This window comes from Rhinolophus sinicus, chromosome 5 (assembly GCF_057876585.1).
Source record: "Rhinolophus sinicus isolate RSI-liver-muscle chromosome 5, RSI-T2T, whole genome shotgun sequence".
Lineage (NCBI taxonomy): Eukaryota > Metazoa > Chordata > Mammalia > Chiroptera > Rhinolophidae > Rhinolophus > Rhinolophus sinicus.
The window spans coordinates 69,175,341-69,196,735 of record NC_142505.1 but is presented as its reverse complement, the minus strand read 5'-3'; the positions used below and the strand labels follow the sequence as shown (position 1 = coordinate 69,196,735).

The window sequence follows — 21,395 nt, the reverse complement described above, 5'->3', positions numbered from 1 at the left end:
TCTTCTTTCCCTAAGGAAAGATTGGAGGGGACAGACGGCTAGGCTGCTATGTGACCACAGCCCTGCAAGGTTTACCTTCTGAGGTAAGGTCACCGAGGCTCAGAGAGGTAGGTGGCACGACTCGGGCCTGCAAGACGGGATTCCTGTGCCTGTGGGAAGACAAGTCCTCCTTGGGGACCTGGCCCAGGTGACATCCTCTCCCGCTGTTCTGACATGAGGAGCAAGCACTCCTGAACCCCTGAGGACGCCTGCCCCAAAGCATGTTCTCACCTTGGCCCCTCTGACTCCCAGCGGCATTTGACATATGTGCCCATTCCTGACTCTCCTTTCCATCTACTTCTGTGACTCTCCTGGTTTTTCCCCTTGGCTTCTCTGTCCAGTGCACCTTCCTGTTTTCTCTAAGTTTCTCTCACTCACCCTGTCCCTCATTCATTCAGCACATTTGTATAGAGCGCCTACTATGTGCCAGACGTGTAGGTGCTACAGTGTGGTGGTGAGTGAGCCTGGGGTCCTGCCTGCACGGAGCCCATTCCAGTGGGGGTGGGGTCAAGAATAGCCCCCCCACACACACACTGCCATTGATGACGAAGCAGACCGAGGACGTCTGACAGGGATACCGTGGCTATCTTCACCTCTGCCTCTCCCCCCCTCCCCACCTCCCTGCCCCCTGGGGGACACCTCCCGACAGCTGACAAGGAAACCTCTGAGCAGCTTGTCTTTGGCCTCCCTGGGGGAGCTGATGGTTGTCAAAGCAGGAGTTAGAGTCCCTGAGGACCACGAGGGCCAGGCATCAGCACTCCTCAGTGACAGCGTGGGGCAGCTGTGTTGCTTGTCTCATGCAGACTCCAGCAAGGAGCTGACAGCTGAGCCGGGAAAGCAGAGAATGTGGTGCTGCTGGGCTCCAGTCTGGACTGATGTGGGTGGTCACGTCTCTGTCTTCCTGTGCTAAGGGCAGTCCAGTGATGCTGGGGTCCTGCTCCCCTGCCGGGGGGCCCTTGACAGCGTGTCTCAGAAGGGTTAGGGGTTCACACAAGGCACTACAAGTTTAATGTGGGATTCTGAGGGTCCACTTACCTGATTGGCCAATGGCCCGGCATGTAGTAGGTGTTGAGTAAATGTCTTTTGAATGAATGAATGAATAAGTGAGTAAATGAGTTCCCATAAAGTGACTATGGTCCCACAGACTCCCATGAAAAAATAAACTCTACTAAAATAGTCCATGGAAAAGAAGTCCCAGTAGCCTAAGTGTCCTTGTCCCTTCTTCCTTATGCTCAAAGCTTTTCTCCATCACAGATGCTGGACGTTTGAATCGCCAGGTCACAGGGTGCACGCTGTAATTTCAGCAGATTTTCCAAATGGCTCTCCAAGCCTTGCCCCGGTTCCCCCTCATGCTCATGTGAGCAACTTTCTCAGTTACTCTGAGCCTCAGTTTCCCCATTGGCGGAACAGGTACAATAATGCTCCCTTGCAGGGTATGGGAGGTGAAAGGTAATGACATGAGGAGGTACCTGGCACAGATCTTGGAAGGTCACAGCTGACCAATGAGATGCTACAGTCCTTCTTTTGTCCGTGACATCTGCCAAACCATCCTAGCTCTTGTCCCCAAGAAGCTTGGCTCTCATTGGGACGCTCGCCTGCCTCAGGGAAGCAAGGAGGACAAGGGCCTTACCCCACGACACAGCCAGTGCCCTCTGCCTGGCTGGGGAGAAGGTCAGAGTAGAGGTGACCCTCAGCTGGTTTGGACTACGTGCAGTTGGTGCCGTTCTATGCAGAGGGTGCCACGCCCTCGGCTGTCCCTGGAATGGGAGATGCGGAATCGGGAGGCTTGGGGGTCAGAGGGACTGAGCTGGCCAGACAGGGTGGGGAGCTTGGACTTGATCCTGAAGCTTGGGAGCCAGCCGGGCGCTAGGCACTGAGGATGCAGAAGGGTCCCGGTTCTCGGGAGCACAGGTCCAGTGGAAGGAAGGAGCAGCTAACAATCTAACAAGTAAGGGGATTTGAGACCATGATGGCGCAGCAGAGGCAATGGCCTGGAGGGGGGCGGTGTCCTCGTGCCCCTGCCCCACGGGAGCCTGGCACTGAGATGGACCTGTGGGCCCCCTGTGGCCCTTCAGACACAGAAAAGATCTGCAGGGGACCTTGTGCCTCCAGAGGCTCAGCCCCTTCCCCTTTGGTCTGGGTCCCCTGTGCAGCAGTGCGTTTAGCCACCTTCTCACCTGCACTTTGTCCCCTTGCGCCCCACTTCTGGGTGCCTGTTCTGAGCCTGGACCCAGGTGGCTGATGAGGGAGCCACACAGAAGGACAAAACCATTTCCCACAGTGTCTGACACATGCTTCCTCCTTGGGGAGGGGTGTGCTCACAGCAGAGTCGGGCACTGAGCTGTGGAGCTACAAGCAGGGCTGCAGAGAAGCTTCTGGATTCTGCTGGGAGCCCTGAAGGCCTGGAGGGCCCACAGGTGACAGTCTGAAGTGTCATGGTTTCCTCAGTCTCTTCTGGGTGGACACCTGCCGGGCAGGGTTTCTCCTTTCTTCCGCATCACTTGGGATCCCCTGGGGCCCTAGTGGCAGTGGGAAGGCTGGCCTGAGTCTTCGCCATTTTTGCTAGGGGGCCAGGTCTGTCCTTGGGCTGTTTAACTGGGCTGCTCAGGTGCACTGGGTCCTGGCCAGTTCAAGCCCAGTGCCATGGCGACATGTCCACTCTGCAGCCTCTCCCAGTCCCAAGCCAGCTACCCCTATCCCCAACCAGCACAGCTTGGAGATTCTGATTCCTACACTCCGCTCCGGGCTGGGGAGCCAGGCTGTTCCTGGGCTTGCTCCCTGACTCGAGCCCTCCCATGTCTCACCTCGCTGAGCGCCGCATCGCAAGTGGACTCTGCCTATGGCCATGGGGACCTGTTTGACCCTGGGGACCTGCAGGTGTGTGGGGAGCAGCAGCAGGATGGGGCCATAACACTGTGTCTGTCTTCCTGCCTCTGCTCAGCCACCTCCCCTGACCTCCTGGATCAACAAGACACTTTTTCCTCCCCCAGTCCTGTCCCTGAGGACATCCTATGTGCCATGGCCTGCCTCCTCATGGTGGCATTGCCCCTCTTTCTTTCCTTGGGTCCAAATGGTGATCGGGCAGCAGAAGAATAGGAATTACAGGAGGAATTAAAAATCATTATTTTCAGCGACATCGTGGGGGTGCAGTTAGGTGACAGAGATCACACCTCAGGGGTGGGGGGTCGTGCCCCACAGGCTCTGAGACTGGTGGGGGAGGGGAGGATGCCTGAGGTCTGCCTATGAGAGACCCCTCTCCCCCAAACGCTGCTCCTGGAGGAGACTCCAGGCTGGGCCCCAGGGCTCTGTGGTCAGGGAGCTGAGCTCACAGCTGCCCCAGAAGAAGGCAAACTCTTACATTATCATGCAGAGCCAGTCTTGCCTCATTGTCTATTCCAGAATAGAAATTGGCTGCATCTTTGCATAAGCAAAAGGCACATTACAATGTATTTCCCCAAACAAGAGAGCCCTTGGCCTCTCTCCCTGCCGCTTTGAACATTTTCCCCCAAGGTTTAAAGATTCTGGGATCAATTTCTCAGACAGGGCTCAAGGACATTGTCCCAGCTTCTCTACCCACTGCGATATGGACCAAGGAGAGCGGCTTCTCCCAGCACAGAGGCCTCAGGGAGCACAGGGCGGGGTGAGGGTGCCTGGGCACTAAGTCGCGGGGCCTAGGTCATTATAGGGCTTCATGGACCCCGCTGTAGTCACACTCTGTCCATTTCCTATTGGTCCACACTCTCCAAAGATATCCACTCATTCATTCATTCAAAACTCTTTACTGACCACCCACTATGTGCGCAACACTGCTGGGGATACAGTAGTGAGCAAGGAAGAGAGGTGTCACCTATATCAAGTGGGTAATCCAGTCTGGGAGCAACTGCTTTGGCAGGGGCTTTAGGGGCTTGCTTTGAGCAGGGGACAGTTGTGCTGGGGCAAGAACGTGAAAAGCCAGAGGGCACAGCAAGAGCAAAGGCCCTGAGGTAGGAATGGCCTCCCTGTGCAAGGAGCCCTAGGGCCAGGCCAACCCGAGAAGAGGCAGCAGGGTTTAGATTTTATTCCAGTTGCAGTGGGAGGGCCTTAGGTAGGGATAGAGGCTAAGCAGGAGAGTAACTGCTCCCTTCCTTTGAAACACATTTATTACTATGACTTTGTTTCTTCAATTGCTCTTCAGATATTGTAAGAATTCAGGGGCTGGAGAAGAGAAGAGGGAATCCCAGGCATGAGCCATTGCACAAGCAGCAGGAGAGGCAGCCAGGCTTCGAGAAGGGGGAGCTGTCGGGACTGAGGGCTCTTGGAGGAAAGCAGCTGAAACGAATCACAGAGAAGCCAGCCAGCCCAGCTTCCAAGTGGCCTCGAGGGCCTGTTTCTGAAGGCACTGGGGATCCAGTGAGGGTTTCAGGCAGAGGAAGGAGGTCAGATTTGCTCTGAGTGGTGACTGACTCGTGAAGTATGGTGTGCGTAGGGGGTTGTGGGCAGGACATGAGGCGAGAAGGTGCTCGGGAGCCTTGACACCTACATGCCTGCTGGGGAGATGAGGTGGGGGGGGGGGGTTGGAGAGGAGGGGAGATGTAAGGGAGATGCTTGGAGGCCGCCTTTTGTCTTTGCTCTTTTTGCCTCGTCTATCAGCTCCCTGCTCAGCAAAAATGTTATAGCTGTGTCCCTATAAAGGATGTGAGTGTTTTACTGGGAATTTCACTCATTCTTCCCCGTGGTTCCCACACCTGAGGTTGGGGGGGGCACCACAGCCTTCTGGCTTCGCAGCTGCATCCCATGAGGAGCAAGAAGCAGCTGGCCAGGGGCCGGGGGCCATTCCACAGACCCCTGGAAAGCTGGCATGGCCCCAGGGGGCAGGGCAGGGCCACTCCTCAGGCCACTGTGGGGACTGGGAGCCAGCACCAGAAGGGAACCCGTTTGCCAGTTTGGGGTCTCTGCCACACCACACCAATGAGCAAGAACTTGGCCCAGGCAAGTGGTCACCATGGGTGTCCTGCCCTCTGGGACGGGGCTGCTGGGAGTGGCCTCAGGGGGGCCAGAGGGAAGGCTCCTGAGTGGGATGTTGGGGCCACCCTGAAGGCCCAGCAGCCGCCAGAGGTGCAAATGTCACAGAGCAGTAACCTGTGTGGACCTGTGTCCCCTTGTGGAAGGGGTGGAGGCTTCCTAGGGCAGAAAACCCAGAAAAGGGCACCACAGGCCAAGACTACCAGGGTAGGCAGGGCTGAGAGCATCTGAGAGAAGGCTCGGCTGCCGGCCTGACCAGTGTGGCCTGGCCTGCTCGCTGACTATCTGCTGGGCACTCCGGATGTGCCCTGTCTAACTCCTCAGCAGCCCAGGAAGCCCAGTTGACCTCCAAGGTAGGGTCAGGGCATCCAGCCCAGCCGTTGGAAGCTGGCAGCTGATGGGCAGCCCTGAAGGCGGAGCCCCCCCAGCCTGGACCCTGGCTCAGCGGCCTGACACCCCTGGCTCTGGAGCCCTTGTCTGCACCACCAGCAGGATGTGGGCCTCTGCCTTGAGGAACTTCAAGCTGAGCAGGGCGTTCCTGGGGTTCTGGTTACTGCCTGCCCCAAATCAGGAGTCAGGGTCAGACCTACCCAGTGTCCAAGGACACAAGACTCCCTGCCCGAAATGAGAGTGGCCACCCTCAGCCCCAGTGGCAGGGCAGGGAGAACAGGAGTATCTGGGCATCTCCTTCCTCCCTGTGGGGACCAGCCTCAGCTCCCCAGCTGCTAAGGTGGGGCTGACCACCCCTCCTGGCCTCAAAGGACTGTTGGGAGCATAACATGAGATAATTCTGGGCACTTAGCCTTGAGTCTTTTCCAAATAACAAGGCGGGTTTCCCATCTTCCAGAGGGATTGTGAGCACGGGCTCAGAGCCTTGCTATGTGCACCAGGGTCAGGTCTCCTCAAGGTCCACCCAGGACAGCTCTGAGAAGTGTAGTCAGAGCACGGGCTTCAGAGTGGTGCTGTCAGAGTATTGAGGGAACCCTGAGCCCCTCGATTTCTGGGGAGGCTCTGAGAGATGACCCTAGGACCTTTGTCCCTCCCCCACTCTGCAGAACAAAGGTCGACTGGCTTCCTTTGCCAGCAAGGGGACAGGGCTGCGTAGGCCCCAGTTGTTCCAGGGCTGTGTGGGAGGTGTCCCCGATTCCAATCCAGGTCACTCCTCATGTCTGTCTCTTCTTTCCACTTTTCCCTGAATTTGAGCCCCAAACTACCACATTTCAACCGCTGCAGTGACACGTCAATCTACTTTCCATAGAGGAACCAGAGTAATCTTCGTAAAATGCAGCATCATTACGCCCCCATTTGGCATCATATTGTCCATTGCTCTTTGAATACAGTTGGAAACCTTCTCCTAACTGACCTCAGGGGCCCTCTCCTACCTTCTTTCCTGGGACTCTCCCCCTATCCTACCCTCTCTGCTAGGAACACACCTCACTGTTTCTGACCCCAGGACATTTGCACCCTCTGGCAGGAACACCATAACTTATCTGCATCTCTCAGCTATGAGATGAAGTGCCATGTCTTTAGAGGGCCCACCAATCCCCACCCAAAAGGGCAGATTCTCCATTAATACTCCCTCTAGTTCTCCACCTTTTCCTTGCAGCCCTCACCAGTGTCATCACAATTGTGGAGCTGGTTTTGTTACTGCCGAGATTCCCTTTCCATTTCCCCAGAGAGAGGGCCAGCTCTGTGCAGATTCACTGCTAAATCTTGAGTGGTAACACCATGCCAGGCACACAGTGGGGCCAACAGCTCTCTGCCTGCCAGGGTTCATGGAGAAGAAGAGGCCAGGCAATGCGATTCCAGACTCCAGTGGGTGGGCTCTGAGAGAGAGGCCAGTGGTGGCTCGGTTCGAGAAGTCCCATTGGGAACCTAAGGGGGCTTGTCGCTGGGCTGGGGGGGTTATGTGCGTGGTGGGTGGGACATTTACACACCAAAGCTCAAAGGTGGGGAAAAACACAACTCCTTTAGTTCTCATAACTGATGCTGCCCTCATCACGGGACAGAAGGAAAAGTAAAGCCTGGACCGTGAGAAGGGGCTCAGGCTCTTCCCATGTGAAAGCCTTTAGGGGAAGAGGTTAAGCTCTGACTCCAGGCCTGCCATCACTAGCTCGGGCCACTATAACAAAATACCACAGACTGAGGGGCTTAAAAAACTCACATACATATCTTGCAGTTTGGAGGCTGGAGGTCCAAGATCAAGGTGCCAGCTTCTTCGGTTCCTAGTGCGGGCTTTCATCCTGACTTGCAGACAGCCACTTTCTCGCCTTCACATGGCAGAAGGAGAGAGAATGGAGAGAGGGTGCTTCCTGGTGTGTCTCCCTATAAGGACACTGATCCCATCACGGAATTCCCACCCTCAGGGCCTCAGCCAACCCTTATCACCTTCCAAAGCCCCCCCCCCCACCTTCTCAAATTGGGGGTTGGGGCTTCAACACATGAATTTTGAGGGGACAGGTTAGTCCACAGCAGGGCTTTCAAACACTTGTCCTTCCTCCCTTGAGATAGGGGTACATGCCTGGTGTGGCCTCCCTGTGTTGCATACATCTGTCCCAGCATGCTATGCCCTGGCAGTGGCCCTCCAGCATTCAGGTCCCTTGGGGTTTGTTCTCTCAGCTACAGGCTATGTAGGAGATCCTGCCTCCCCTCCTGCAGGCCAGCACCCCTGGGCTCTCTCTGAGGTCCAGCGGTACCCCCAGACCCAGGTAAAGCCAACCCCCAGCCATCCTGCCTGCTCTGCCTGCGTTTTCACACGTAGCCAGGAGGTGGGTTGCACTTGTAGGCTTCTTGCTGCTGAAGGTTCCTGTGCCTCCATTTCTGCTCTCTGAAGCCCCTCAAGATGTGAATATATCCCCCAGATGTCAGACAGCTGACAGGGGCAGGGGTTTAAGCCCTCTCCTCTCTTATCTTTTTCTCAAATATCAGGGCTGTTTTTACCCTCCAGGCATGGCCAGGGGTCAGGGGTGGAAGAAGTAAAGTAAAGCCTGGCCATCCCTCTCCTGCTCCTTCCAACTACAGCAGGACCTCCCCATGTCACCACGGCCTTCATTTCTGCACCATAACTTTCAAACTCTGGGAGCCAAATTGGCCAGTTTTGCTGCTGATAAAGCAATTACTCTGAAGAAGGAAACCCTTTTCTCGATTAAGATAAACTGGTTTTTAGGGTTTTTATCTTGCTGTAGACTAAAATAGTTTGACCCTCAAAGCTGGTCAAAGACATTTGTGCTTTGGGGGAGTGCACCCTATCCCCAAGACCTCGGGCGGGGGTGTTGGGGCAATATACTCTACTGACAGTGACAAATACAGCATTTTGCCATTTTCACCATAATTCCTTCTCACACATATGGAAGTTTAGCCCTCAAAAGCTCTGTGAGGTAGGGACTACCACCCTTGTTTTGCAGAGGGGATGACACAGTGTGGCCTCTTGGGGCTTCAGCTTGTCAGCTGCAGGTGGCCGGTTGCCAACGCACCCTCTCCGGTCTCGTGCACCGAGTCACAGTGATGTGCCTGCTCCTGTAGGTCTGTCAGCGGCCCCTTCCCTGCAAGAGCCAGGGTGGGTGGGGAGCCCAGGCAAAATCAGAGGGTACATTTGCTGGACAGAAGGCCCCTGGCAGGGGCTGTGCAGTCAGATGGGGCCCGCCATGCATGTCGTCTCTGCCTTCTCACTGGTGCCATCTCAATACATGGCAACAGTCGCAGTGGCCGCCAGGCTCCTTGTCTCACGTGCCCTGTGTGCCTGCTTGTCCATCCATCACTGTTGATTTTCCTTGTTAATGCTCAGATATCTGGAAGGGTCTTCCTGGTATTCATAGGTTGCAATAACCGTGCTCAGATGCAGACTGTAAAAGTTGGGGTTCAGAGGGAGTACGGTGCTGGCCTGAGATAGCAGAGTGGGCTCTGCCCTCCCGAAGGGCCGTTCAGCAGCCTCTGGGCTCTGTCTACGCACAAGGAGGGGTGCACAGCCAGTTCATGATCCTGCTGTCAGTGATGGCACGAGTAGACTGATTCTTTCAGAGTTTGTCCTGAGCACTTGCCTGTGCTCCTGTGTCCTGGGTGCTGGGAACATGCAGGGAATATACAGGGAACTGTGCAGCTCACAATCATGGGGGCAAAGAACTCAACAAGCAAAAGACACCAGTGCTGCTGAGGAGCAGAGCAAACCTGGGGAGATCCTTCCAGGAGGAAGTGGCCGAGAGGCTGGGCCTCCAGGAGGAGAGGGTTGGGTCATTGAAAGAGGTGGCAGCGAAGGAGCAGGTCCAGGTCAGATCCTGAGAGTGTGGGGGGTGGGGTCAGTGGGAAGGAAGGCTCTGTCTGTCAGCCCGAACCGGGGGAAAACCTGACCAGCATTCCCGGAAGGTCATTCTGGGTGTGCTGTGGGGAGTAGGCTCTCCTCACCTTTCTTGTGCCAAGGACCCCTTTGGCATTGGGTGAAGCCCATGGGCACCTGCTCAGAATAATGTTTTTAAATGCAAAGATAAAATACATGAGAATAAATGAATGATAAAATACAAAGGAAGCCAGTTATATGAACTGCAGTTATCAAAGCAGCACAGGGAGCTCCTCTGTGACACAGTAGTATCTGTTTTTCATTAATGCATTAAAACTCAGGTGTGGGGGTGGGTCTACACCGACCCCCTTTCCAAGTAGTGATGAGTGTGGAAGACATTCACAACCAGCAGAAGCAGCTGTGGAGTGATTTCTGCTAGTGACACTGCCAGCACTCTCCATAGGGTTTGTCACCGACTGTCACCTTTGAAGGAAAGGCCACATACAGTTAGAGGCTAGAGCAAACAGAGGGGTCATTTCCTGCCCAAGTTCAGGCACCAGGTAGAAATGCCTGTGCTGGCAAGAGAGGGGCGCTGAGGAAGGGGGTGGCAGTAATCCAGGGGTGGTGGTGACTGGATTACTTTACAAGGGGGGTGGGCAGCACAGAGGGAAAGGAGAGGCTGGATTCAAGGTTGGTGGTGATGCCTGGATGTACACTGTGGAAACAGGGAGGGGTGTGGGGGGCCCAGGATTCTGGCCTGGGGCTGTTTGGGTGGTGGTGTCATTTGCAAAGCCAGGTCTGGTCCTTGAGCCTGAGCTCCCTGCTGACGACGCCTCCCTGGTTGTCTTTCAGGTCAACGAAATCTATCATGACGAGTCCTTGGGGGCCCACATCAACGTGGTCCTGGTGCGGATCGTCCTGCTGAGCTATGGCAAGGTGAGCGAGTGCCCCTCACGGTGGGCTGCTCCCGCCAGGCACAGGCCTCCTTTGAAAGTGTTTGCATCGCCCAAACCACCTGTCTCTCCCAGCCGCCTGCCTTGTGCTTCCTGTCAGACACAAGAAACTTGTCAGTCAACTCAGCTTTCCAGCTCCCCTTTCACCCTTGCCCCTTGTTTTACATGTAGGTTTTGTTATTATTCAGGTGTGGTGAGGCTGACACATCAGGAGGTGACTGACATGGAAAAGATGGTTATTCCTCACAGATCCTGCCATGCAGGGCCATTGGGGAAGCACCAGGTTTGGTTAGTAGGCAGACGGAGGGAAGACCGAGCACCTTTATAGTGGTTTCCGCAGGAAGGAATGGGCAAAGGACAGACAACAGGAGGAGGATTGGCCAGTTTGAATAATTTCAGCAGGTGTGTGGCAAAGGGCTGTCTTAGGCCTCTGAGACCCAGCCCTGGGTTAGTCAGGACAGAGGATGGTGGCCCAGAGTGTAAGAGTCCGATAAATGAGGTGCTTGGGGCTGGACTCTGCATTGGTTGGCAAGCACGCTCTGTACTGACTTGTTCACTATCTGTAGGAAGTGGCCAGCCCTGGGAGGGCAGTCCCTCCAGGGTCAGCACGGTGCCAGATGTCAGAGCATGAGAAACACATGTTAATCCCCCCCTCACTTGGACTCTTGCCCACACCTTCAGTCTGTGTCCTCCTCTTCTCATACTGCGTAGCCTCTGCCCCCGCTGGGCTGTCTTGCCTTTCCTACCTCCTCTCACTGTGAAACTTGGAACCACCTTTCCCAGCACCATGCATGGGTCTATGCATCTTCTGTGCATCAGGAGGACCTGAGACAGATTAATGGGGTGCCATGCAAGGAGAGATGTGAGCAAGGAAGGAGCCAGCTTGACAGAGTGAGAGCCAGTGCCTGGCAGTTCAGAAGCACTTTACACATGTTCACTCACTCAGTGCAAGGACGGATGGGGAAGTGGAGCTGTGACCATCCCCTTTCACAGATAAGGACACTGAAGCTTAACATGGTTCAGTGCCATGCCAAGTGAGTGGCCAGAGACATTTGGCTTCTCGCAACTCAGGCTTCCAACCCTGGCAACTGAATTCTCGAGTTCATGCTCTGATCTCACACGGTGCGTCGAATATCAAATCACAGTAAGAACAAGCACATCAGGCACCGGCATTACTGAAGGGTTACCCCTCAACTGAAAGACAGAGCGTCTCAGTCTTAAAAAAAACTTCCACTGCACACAATCTACAAAACCCACAGTATAAAAATGACAGTGAAAGACTCGTGTGACACAATGATTTCCAGGAACTGTGGACCTTAAACCTATTCTTACCCTGGGAAACATATCACTCTAAAGTGACAGAAGCAGCCACAGCGAGGGCACCAGTTATAGACCCACAGAGATCACAAAATCTACCAAAGCAAACCATCAGAACAAGGAGATATTGGCAAAAATCTAACTGCAGTAGTCTTTAATACCTTTATTCAAGAACTTTGACAGATTATATTTTAAAAGTCATAAAGTTTCAAATGATGTAATTGAATAAAGTTAAATTAGTCATTATATCATTATTTCCTTGCCCTACAAAAAGGATGTACTTTCTTTTTGAGGGATCACAGAACACCTGAAAATTATGAAAAGTAATTTAAGTCATAAAGAAAATTTCAGTGAATTTTATACAGCAAAACTGTCCAGGCTATATTCCCTGACTCAGTGCCCCAAAACCAGTGAGGGAGAAAGGGATGTATAAACTGGAAATCCAACTCTTTTGAAAATCAAAACAGAAACAGCTCTTAGGAAGAAGAATGTTAGAGCTGCAATTTCAGACTGTTGGGAAAACTAATGGAAACACCAGCCCACTACAGATCTGAGGCAGGTCTGCAAGTGCTTTCCAAGATGAACAGGCGAGAAGGGAAACAAAGTAACCCTTCATTCAACTCAGTAAGTCAGAACACCTGTCAACAACAACCCAAACCAAAACCAAAGCAAAACTGAGGAAATTGTTCAGAAAAAGCAGAAGTCAATAAATTAGAAAATAGGACAACCAAGATGGCACAGTAGGTAAACTCTGTGTTTACCTTCTCTCACAACCACATCAAAATTACAACTAATCTACAAAACAACCATTACTGAGAATCACCTAAAACCAAGCTGAACTGGAGCCTTTCAACTAAGGACGTGCAGGGGAAGCCACCTCCAGACTGGTAGGAAGGGCAGAGACGCGGCACGGGCTGGTCCCACACCTGCGTGTGACCATTAAAAATTGGGAGGGTTATTTTGGCTGTAGCGGCCTCCCCCCACCCCCTAAAGGAGCAAGAGGTCCCAGCCCCACCCCAACCCAGGTTTCCAGTGCCAGGGAGAGAAATCCCCATAATTTTTGGTTATGAAAAACAGCGGAGATTGTGACTGAGTGAGACTGAGCGTGGCTGCACTCACAGACGCTCCTCTTAAAGGGACTGCGCACAGACTAACCCACCAATGGAATCACTGTCTCTGAGCTCCAGCACTCGGGCAGCAGCTGGAAAGGCAGCAGGGACAAATGGTGGGGAATTGAGTTGTCTGGCTTGGGATGGGGGCTGGAGAGGCGGCTTTCTCCTGGACAGGGGAGCTGGCAGAGGCCATTGTTTCTTTGTTGAGCCCTTCCCCCTTCTCAGCGTGCGAACACAGGCAGCAGCCATTTCTGAGTCTCTGACATTCGTTCACCTCACCCTGGAGATTTGAGACCTGGACCTGCCCAACTTTCTGGCAAACCCAGGCTGCTTTCAGTAGTTTTTTGTGGAGACTGCCTGCCTTGGCTGAAGCTGCAGACTTTCCGAGGGTCTCTCAAAGGTTTGCGGAACCCAGACAAGCAGCATCTGGCTTGTGCATGTCCTCTACCTCTGGCTGAGCAGCCCTAAGCCAGCACTAGTGGCAGCCGACTTTGGTTTGAGACTTGGCCTCTCAAGGCGCTTTGTAGCACAGCCTGGGCAGCAGCCATCTGTGGATTTCTTTCTGGTTCTAGCTGGGTGGCCCTGGGTGGGGCATGGGCTGTGGCTGAACTTGACCTACAGCGGATGCCCTCCAAGGTGCTCCTGGGGCTGGCACCTCCAGTGGCCAGCTTCAAAATGTGGGGGAGCTACACCCAGCCCTCTCCAAGTAGGACACACCCAAGGGGCGGATTGGGCAGGCACCAGAGCCCTGCTGAGGCAGATTCTGCTCTGTAGGATCAGCCCCTGCACAACAACTCTTCCACTGAAGTCAAGGCCAGTCCTCACAACCAGTGAGTCCAAGTGTCAGTCCCTCACTCTGATGTGCAATTATCAACCAAGGTTCAACTACAAGAGGAGGGCACACACAACCCACACAAGGGACACACCTGGAGTGCAAGGCTCAGATGACCAGAAAGACTGCACCACTGAACCCCACAGCATACCTACTACGTAAGGCCACTCTACTAAGATGTAATACATAGAAACAAACACAGGGAGGCAGCTAAAAGGAGGAGACAAAAAGCATGTGTCAAATAAAAGAACAGAACAAAGCTCCAGAAAAAGTACTAAGTGAAATGGAGACAAGCAATCTACCAGATGCAGAGTTCCAAACACTGATTATAAGAATGCTCAATGATCTCAGGGAGAATTTCAACAGAGAGATAGGAAGCATAAAAATGGAGATGGAAACCATAAAAAAGAATGAGTCAGAAATAAAGGATACAACAATGGAAACAAAAAATATATTACAGGCAATCAATAGTAGATTAGATGAAGCAGAGGATCCAACCAGTGATGTAGAAGATAAGGTAGCAGGAAACATCCAATCAGAACAGCAAAAAGAAAAAAGAATCCAAAAAATTGAGGAGACTTTAAGGGGCCTCTGAGACAATATCAAGCATATCAACATTTGTATTATAGGGGTACTAGAAGGAGGAGAGAGAGCAAAGAATTGAAAACCTATTTGAAGAAATAATGACAGAAAACTTCCCTAACCTGGGGAAGGAAATGGACATACAAACCCAGGAAGCACAGAGGGTCCCAAACAAGATAAATCCAAAGGGGCCAGCATCAAGACACATCATAATTAAAATGCTAAAGGTTAAAGACAAAGAGAGAAGCTTAAAAGCAGCAAGAGAAAAGCAGTTAGTTACCTACAAGGGAGCCCCCATAAGACTGTCAGCTGATTTCTCAACAGAAACTTTGCAGGCAAGAAGGGAGTGGCAGGAAATATTCCAAGTGGTGAAAAGCAATGACATACAACCAAGATTGCTCTACCCAGCAAGGTTGTCATTTAGAATTGAAGGACAGATAAGGAGTTTCCCAGGCAAGAAAAAGCTGAAGGAGTTCATCACCACCAAACCAGTATTACAAGGAATCTTAGAGGGACTTCTTTAAGATGGGAGGGGGGTTAATGATGGGTGAAAGGGGACGGTATTAAGAAGAACAACTTGGTTGTTATACAGTAGTCATGGGGATGTAGGGTATGGCATAAGGAATATAGTCAATAGTGTTGTAATAACTAGGTTGGTGCCAGATAGATACTAGATCTATCAGGGTGGTAGATGGGAATGGGGTTGGGGACAGGGTGAAAAACCTGAAGGCATTAGAAATACAAATTGGTAGTTAATACAGTGTGGAGAATATAATCAACAATGTTGAAAAGATCATGTAAAGTGCCAGATGGGCACTGCACTTATCAGGGGGATCACACCAGGTGTAGACGTCTGACCAACGTGCTATACACCTGAAGCTGAAGCAGAATAATATAGAATGTCAACTACAACTATATATATATATATATATATATATATATATATATATATATATATATATATATATATCACAGGATGTAGAATACAAGATAGGGAAGATAATCGATGGTATTGTAACAGCAGATAAGATGTCAGAAGGGCAGTAGCTTGGAGGGTGAGTTATCACTTTATGAGGGGTTTAAATGTCTAACTCTTATGTTGCTTTGTACACCTGAAACAAACAAAAAAAATGAAAATAAATAAATAAATAATAATAAAAATAAATAAATTAGAAAATAGAAATCAACAAGAGAATCAACCAAGAAGAGCGTCTTGGAAAAGGTGAACCTCTGGCCTAGTTAATCTAGAAAAAAAGAGGAAGTGCAAACTAAATGGGTATATTCTAATGTAACACCAGGGTGCTTCTCCCAGTGAAAGAGAAAGCACTCAGGGCAACATGGCCTGGGCCGCTGCTGGGACATCTCCACTTGGGCCTTCTCCCCGTGCAGTCACTCAAATGCCCAGTGGTGATCAGTGGAGGAGGGGATGTGCACACCTTTCTCTACACGTGGACCAGCTACGGGAGCTTCGAAAGGCTCCCCAGTCCTTACCCAGGTTCGTGGTGGTGCACTCCAGACACAGACTCAGGGAAGGGAAGGATGGGGCAGGTCCAATTCCAGCCTCCATTCACAGGCAGGGGTCTTTGGAATGTCCCATGGGACTCTCCTCTGTCCCCAGTAGAGTATCTGTCAACGTGCTCCCTCTCCCCCACCCCAGATCCTTCCCAGCCCTTCCAATCCCAGCCTGGGGCCCCTCCACCAAGCCCTCCTGTGTCTGAGGAATTCTCAGGCCTTTGCAATGAGGGTTAGGCCCAGTTATATTCCCCTCCCACATCTCTTTCTACCACTGGAGATAGAAAATAGGAAACTTCTGGTCTTGGAGGTAGAGAGGGGAGAAGAACCACCCATTGGCCTGGGCACCAGGTGGCAGGTTGCGTTTCCCCCAGGTTGCTCCCATAAAGAAAAATCCAGAAACTGTGCATGGTTAATTGCTTAGTAGTGCTGGCAAAACTTTGGCTTATTTGGCCTAAAAAGCATCTGCCTCCTTTGCAGTGTTGGTCAGTCAACAGAACAAAGCCTCCTCATTGTAACTGTTCCTTGGCCTGCTCTGTGCTCACTCATCCCACCCAAAGCCATTCCTTCTTCTTGTTCTTTTTCCTTAACTGAGGCAGGCAGGACTGTGTGATTACAGTCCAACATTTGCAGAAGAGAGTCAAACCTGAGGCAAAAATGAGGACCTCTGGGTCAGGGACCTGGAGGTGCTGGAAAGCCAAGGGCTTCCTGGGGAATACTTCAAAGCTGACTCCAAAAAAAATGTAAGAAATGTCCCATAATCATGGAGGAAACTAAAGTTCTTCATTGTTTTCAAAGTTATCTTAAAATTACCTCTAAGTAGAGTCAGATAATGTTTTTGCCAGTGCATTCTCATTCATTTGCAAGGAATTGTTAAGCAAGGATAATACAATGTCACATAAACTTTCAGAATATATACAAATACATACATACATATATATATATATATGTATATATATATATATATATATATTTTTTTTAAATCTACCCAATTTATTTTTATAGTCAATTCCTATACTCAAAGCTGCCAAAGGTAGCGTGTCCAAGATAAGATACATACCTGTGTCTCTTCTAAAAATAGATGTAAAAATCTTGAGGCATTAAGAGTTTAATTCAATAACACATAAGGAGAAATTCCCACTATGATGAATGGGATTTATCCTCAGGGAATAGTGATAGTTTACTCTCAGGAAGTCTGTTCAAATAATTAATCACATCTCTTTGCCTAATGACAAAGTGTCATCTAATAAATATTCTTTGAAGGATTCCTGTGTGCCAGGTGCTATGCTGGGCCACTGACATGGTCCCTGTTTCTAGAGCGGACATATGGACAAGGAAATAATTATAATAGAAGGGTCAGGGGCTCACTCGGTGGGGAAAGGTGGTGTAGGCAGTCCGTCCTTACGAGGTCAGGGCTAGTGACGGGGGAAGTGACATCAGCCACAGGAAGGGAGTGGAAGAGGTACGTTCCAGCACAGGGATGTTTCAGATGCAAAGGCTGGGAGGCCAGAGAGTGCAGGCTGTGTTGGAGGGACAGACAGCATCGGAGTCTGACTGGAGAGAGGAATGCAAAGATGGGGACAGCAGAAGCTGATGCTGAAGATGCCAGAGGAGCAGATCTCTAGGGCCCTATATGTCCCACCAAGGGTTTGGTTTGCTTTCATGGGCAGTTTCAAGCAGGAGCATGACATGATCCGATTTGCATTGTTTTTAAATGTTATTTGTATTTATTTATTTTTAATTTAAGTATAGTGGGTATATAATTCTATATTAGTTATATTAGTTTCAGGTAAATATAGTGATTCAACAATTTTATACCTTACAATGTGATCACCGCACTGTCTCATAATCATCTGTCACTGTGGAAACTTGTCACACTATCATTGACTATATCCGCCTTCCCCTTTTCACCCATCCCCCCACCGCCTCCCTTCTGGTAACCTTCCCTTTGGTCTCTGTTTCTATGAGTCTGTTTTTGTTTTGTTTTAGGTTTCACATATAAGTGAAACCATACAGCATTTGTCTTTCTCTGTCTGACTTATTTCACTTAGCATAATATGGTGAGGCTGTGGAGAAAAGGGAGCCTCGTGCACGGTTAGTGGGATTGCAAATTGGTGCAGCCACTATGGAAAACAGTGTGGAGATTCCTCAAAAAATTAAGAATAGAATTACCATATGACCCAGCAATCCCACTTCTGGGCACTTATCTGAAGAAAACGTAAACACTAATTCAAAAAGATATGTGTACCCCAATTTTCATTTCCAAGAAGATCCCTGGGCTGCTGTGTGCACAGCTGGTAGGTTTTAGTGATGCTTAGGAGGCTGTGGGCGCCATTGAAGGGAGGACAATGGCAGGCTGTGCTGGGACCATGGCCACGGGGATGGAGAGAGGGCAGACGAAAGAGAACTTTAGGGGCCAAATCAGGAGAGTATGGGCACTAAATGGATGAAGGTGGGAGAGGCATTGAGTCAGTGCCTTGGGCAGCTGGAGAGATAGTAATGCTGACCATGAGATGGAGAACACAAGCGAAGCAGGGTGTGGGGGCTGAGTTCGGTTGAGATGCATTGAGTTTGAAGTTCCTGGTGCCATCTCAGTGGGGATGGCCATGGAGAGGCTGGCATGGGGCTCTGTAGCCTGGAGAGAAGAGATGAACCTCGTTTACAAAGCCGTGGGTGGGGTGCATAGGGAAGCATGCCAAGTCAGGGGGTGTGAGAAGGAGCCCTCGATGCCGAAGGCACGGGGCATGAACAGCTCCATAGGAGCTTACAGGGGATCTTTTGGTTTTTAAAAAATCTGAAAACTAGTAACAGATGGTAACATGACAACCAAAATTATTTTAAAGGTGGAAAAAGAAGCGAATGTCTCTAAAAGTGTTATGCATAGCTAATTCTTAGAATGTTCATAGATATTTGCACAGGAAAATAGAGGGGTTCCATGGTAAAGTAAGTCTGAAAAATGCTTGCAAAACAAAGTAAAACAGGTATTTCCTGACAGCAAAATTTCTCAGAAGAAAAAGGCCTGATATGGAAAAGGGCCCGGTAAGTTTCCAAGAGATGGAACTGTGTGCTCATTTTCTCAAACCCATTCCTCTACAGAACCTTTTCCTTATATAATCAACTCCCTACAGAACTTGCTTTGGAAAATGCAGCCCTTGAGGCAGTCACAGTAAAATTGGCAACAAGAAAGAGACACATAATTTTCTTACTGAGGTTCTGGAAATTCTAGACAATGTCAAATGACATGAAACCAATGTTGGAAGCTTGCAGATAAAATTATAATTGTTTTCTGATAATTATGTGCCTGGAAAACCCAAAGGAATCAGTTGTAAAACTTTCAGAGTGGCAAGGCCAAGTGTAAGATAATTATACAAAAATCAATAATTTCTGTGTGTACCCACAATTCCCTGGTAATAGGGATCATAGGGAGAGAAAAATTCCCTTCACAACCATAATAAAAAATATAGACTACCTGGAATTATCTTAACAGGACAGACACAAGAAGAAAATTGCACATTGTTAATGATAGGGAAAAATAAAAGTATATGAAGAGACATATGCTGTTCCTCACTGTAAGGCTGGATATAATAGAGATGTGGATTTTTCCCAGATTAATCATTGGAAATTTGATGAAATGATTCCAAGCTTCATCTAGAAACAGTCAAGAATGGCTGGGAACCTGAAACAATAAACTGCATAGAAGAAAACATAGGTACTAAACTCATGGACCTTGGGTTCGAAGAGCATTTTATGAATTTGACTCCAAAGGCAAGGGAAGTAAAAGCTAAAATAAATGAGTGGGACTATATCAAACTTAAAAACTTCTGCACAGCAAAAGAAACCATCGACAAAATAAAGAGGCAACCAAGTGAATGGGAGATTTTTGCAAACAGTGCCTCCAATAAAGGGCTAATATCTAAAATATACAAGGAACTCATGCAACTCAACAACAAAAAAACAAACAACCCAATTGAAAAATGGGCAGAGGACCTGAAGAGACATTTCTCCAAGGAGGACATACAAAGGGTAAATAGACATATGAAAAAATGCTCAACATCACTAATCATCAGAGAAATGCAAATAAAAACCACAATGAGATATCACCTCACCCTAGTTAGAATGGCTATCATCAATAAGACAAATAGTAACAAGTGTTGGAGAGGCTGTGGAGAAAAAGGAACCCTCATACACTGTTGATGGGAATGCAGACTGGTGCAGCCACTATGGAAGGCAGTGTGGAGGTTCCTCAAAAAATTACAAATAGAATTACCATATGATCCAGCAATCCCTCTCCTAGGTATCTACCCAAATAATCTTTATCCATAAAGACACGTGTGCTGCAATGTTCATTGCAGCTTTATTTACAGTGGCCAAGACATGGAAACAACCAAAATGTCCTTCGATAGATGAATAGATATAGAAGTTGTGGTATATATACACAATGGAATACTATTCGGCGGTAAGAAAAGATGAAATAGGAGCATTTGTGACAACATGGGTAGATCTTGAGATTATAATGCTAAGCAAAATAAGTCAGACTGAAAAAGCAGAGCACCATATGATTTCACTGATATGTGGTATATAAACCAAAAACAACAAAAGAACAAGACAAACAAATGGGAAACAAAAACTCATAGACACAGACAATAGTTTAGTGGTTACCAGAGAGTGGTAACCACTGGAGGGGGGTGATAGATGATAGATGAGGGTAAAGGGAATCAAATATATGGTGATTGAAAAAGAACTGACTCTGGGCGGTGAACACACAGTGGGATTTATAGATGATGTAATACAGAATTGTACACCTGAAACCTATGTAACTTTACTAGCAATTGTCACCCCAATAAACTTTAATTAAAAAAAAAGAAAAAGAATGGCTGGGAAAGCCTTGAAGGCCAAGAAAATTAAAAGGGATTTACTTCAAATATCTTGTAAAGTGAAAATAATTAAAATAATACTGGATTTACATGAGCATTAACAGATCAATAGCATAAAATATAAAGCTCTGAAAACACTCCTCATATAAATAACTTAACATGCAATAAATATAAGTAGAACAGTTAAGTGTTATAAATAAACGTATAATAAATATAAAATTCATATATAGTAAATTAGATATATCATATAAATATAGGCCAATAAAACATTCAACTGTTTAAATCAAAGAAATCAAGAAGAAAGTATTGGTTGTCAAGGGCTTCCTAAGTAGAAGGAATTATAAAAGAGAGATATATCTGAATTCTTAAAATATCAATTTCTGTCCAAAAACACAATTAAAAGGCAAAGCATAAGCAGGAAAAACATTTGCAATGTGGCAAAGATATCCTAATAGATGAAGAACTTTTATAAATAATAGGAAAAACAGAATTGGCAATGTAAATAAACAGATAACAGGAGAAAAAATACAAATGGTCAAAAAAGGGAAAAATATTTAACTTTACTGATAATCAAAGAAATAAGACAATTGACCATTTTTAAAGCATCAACTGTGTTAAAAAGGGGGATTTGCTGCTGGTTTGGGTGAATGAAGCCGTACTCTCTGAAGTGATTATAAATGTGCACATATCTGTAGAATATCTGTCACTGCCCGTCCTTCATGTTTTCCCATCATTCATTTCTATGACTCTATCCCAAAGTAGCTATCAGCGCTGCAGATGACATTTTAGCAGCAAGTCAGCAGTCATGGCCTCATTTCTAAGTGTAAACAACTGGAAACAACCTAAATTGTCCAATAGCAGGGTCTAGTTGAATAATAATAGTACATCTGTGTGGTAGAGTAT

The 21,395-nt window shown here is 48.9% G+C and overlaps 1 protein-coding gene across 5 annotated transcripts in view; it reads left to right on the top strand.

The window, feature by feature from the left end:
* The window catches only part of ADAMTS2 (ADAM metallopeptidase with thrombospondin type 1 motif 2), a 267,231-nt gene that overhangs the window by 158,210 nt on the left and 87,626 nt on the right, over positions 1-21,395 (top strand). For all 5 annotated transcript variants that reach the window (XR_016021425.1, XR_016021424.1, XM_088798870.1 and 2 more), the window contains exon 5: positions 10,163-10,246. Coding sequence is in view for 3 of the 5 variants with exons in the window: in XM_088798870.1 (XP_088654996.1) it covers positions 10,163-10,246 (84 nt within the window). In the remaining 2 variants the exon portion in view is untranslated. The remainder of the gene's footprint in view (positions 1-10,162; positions 10,247-21,395) is intronic.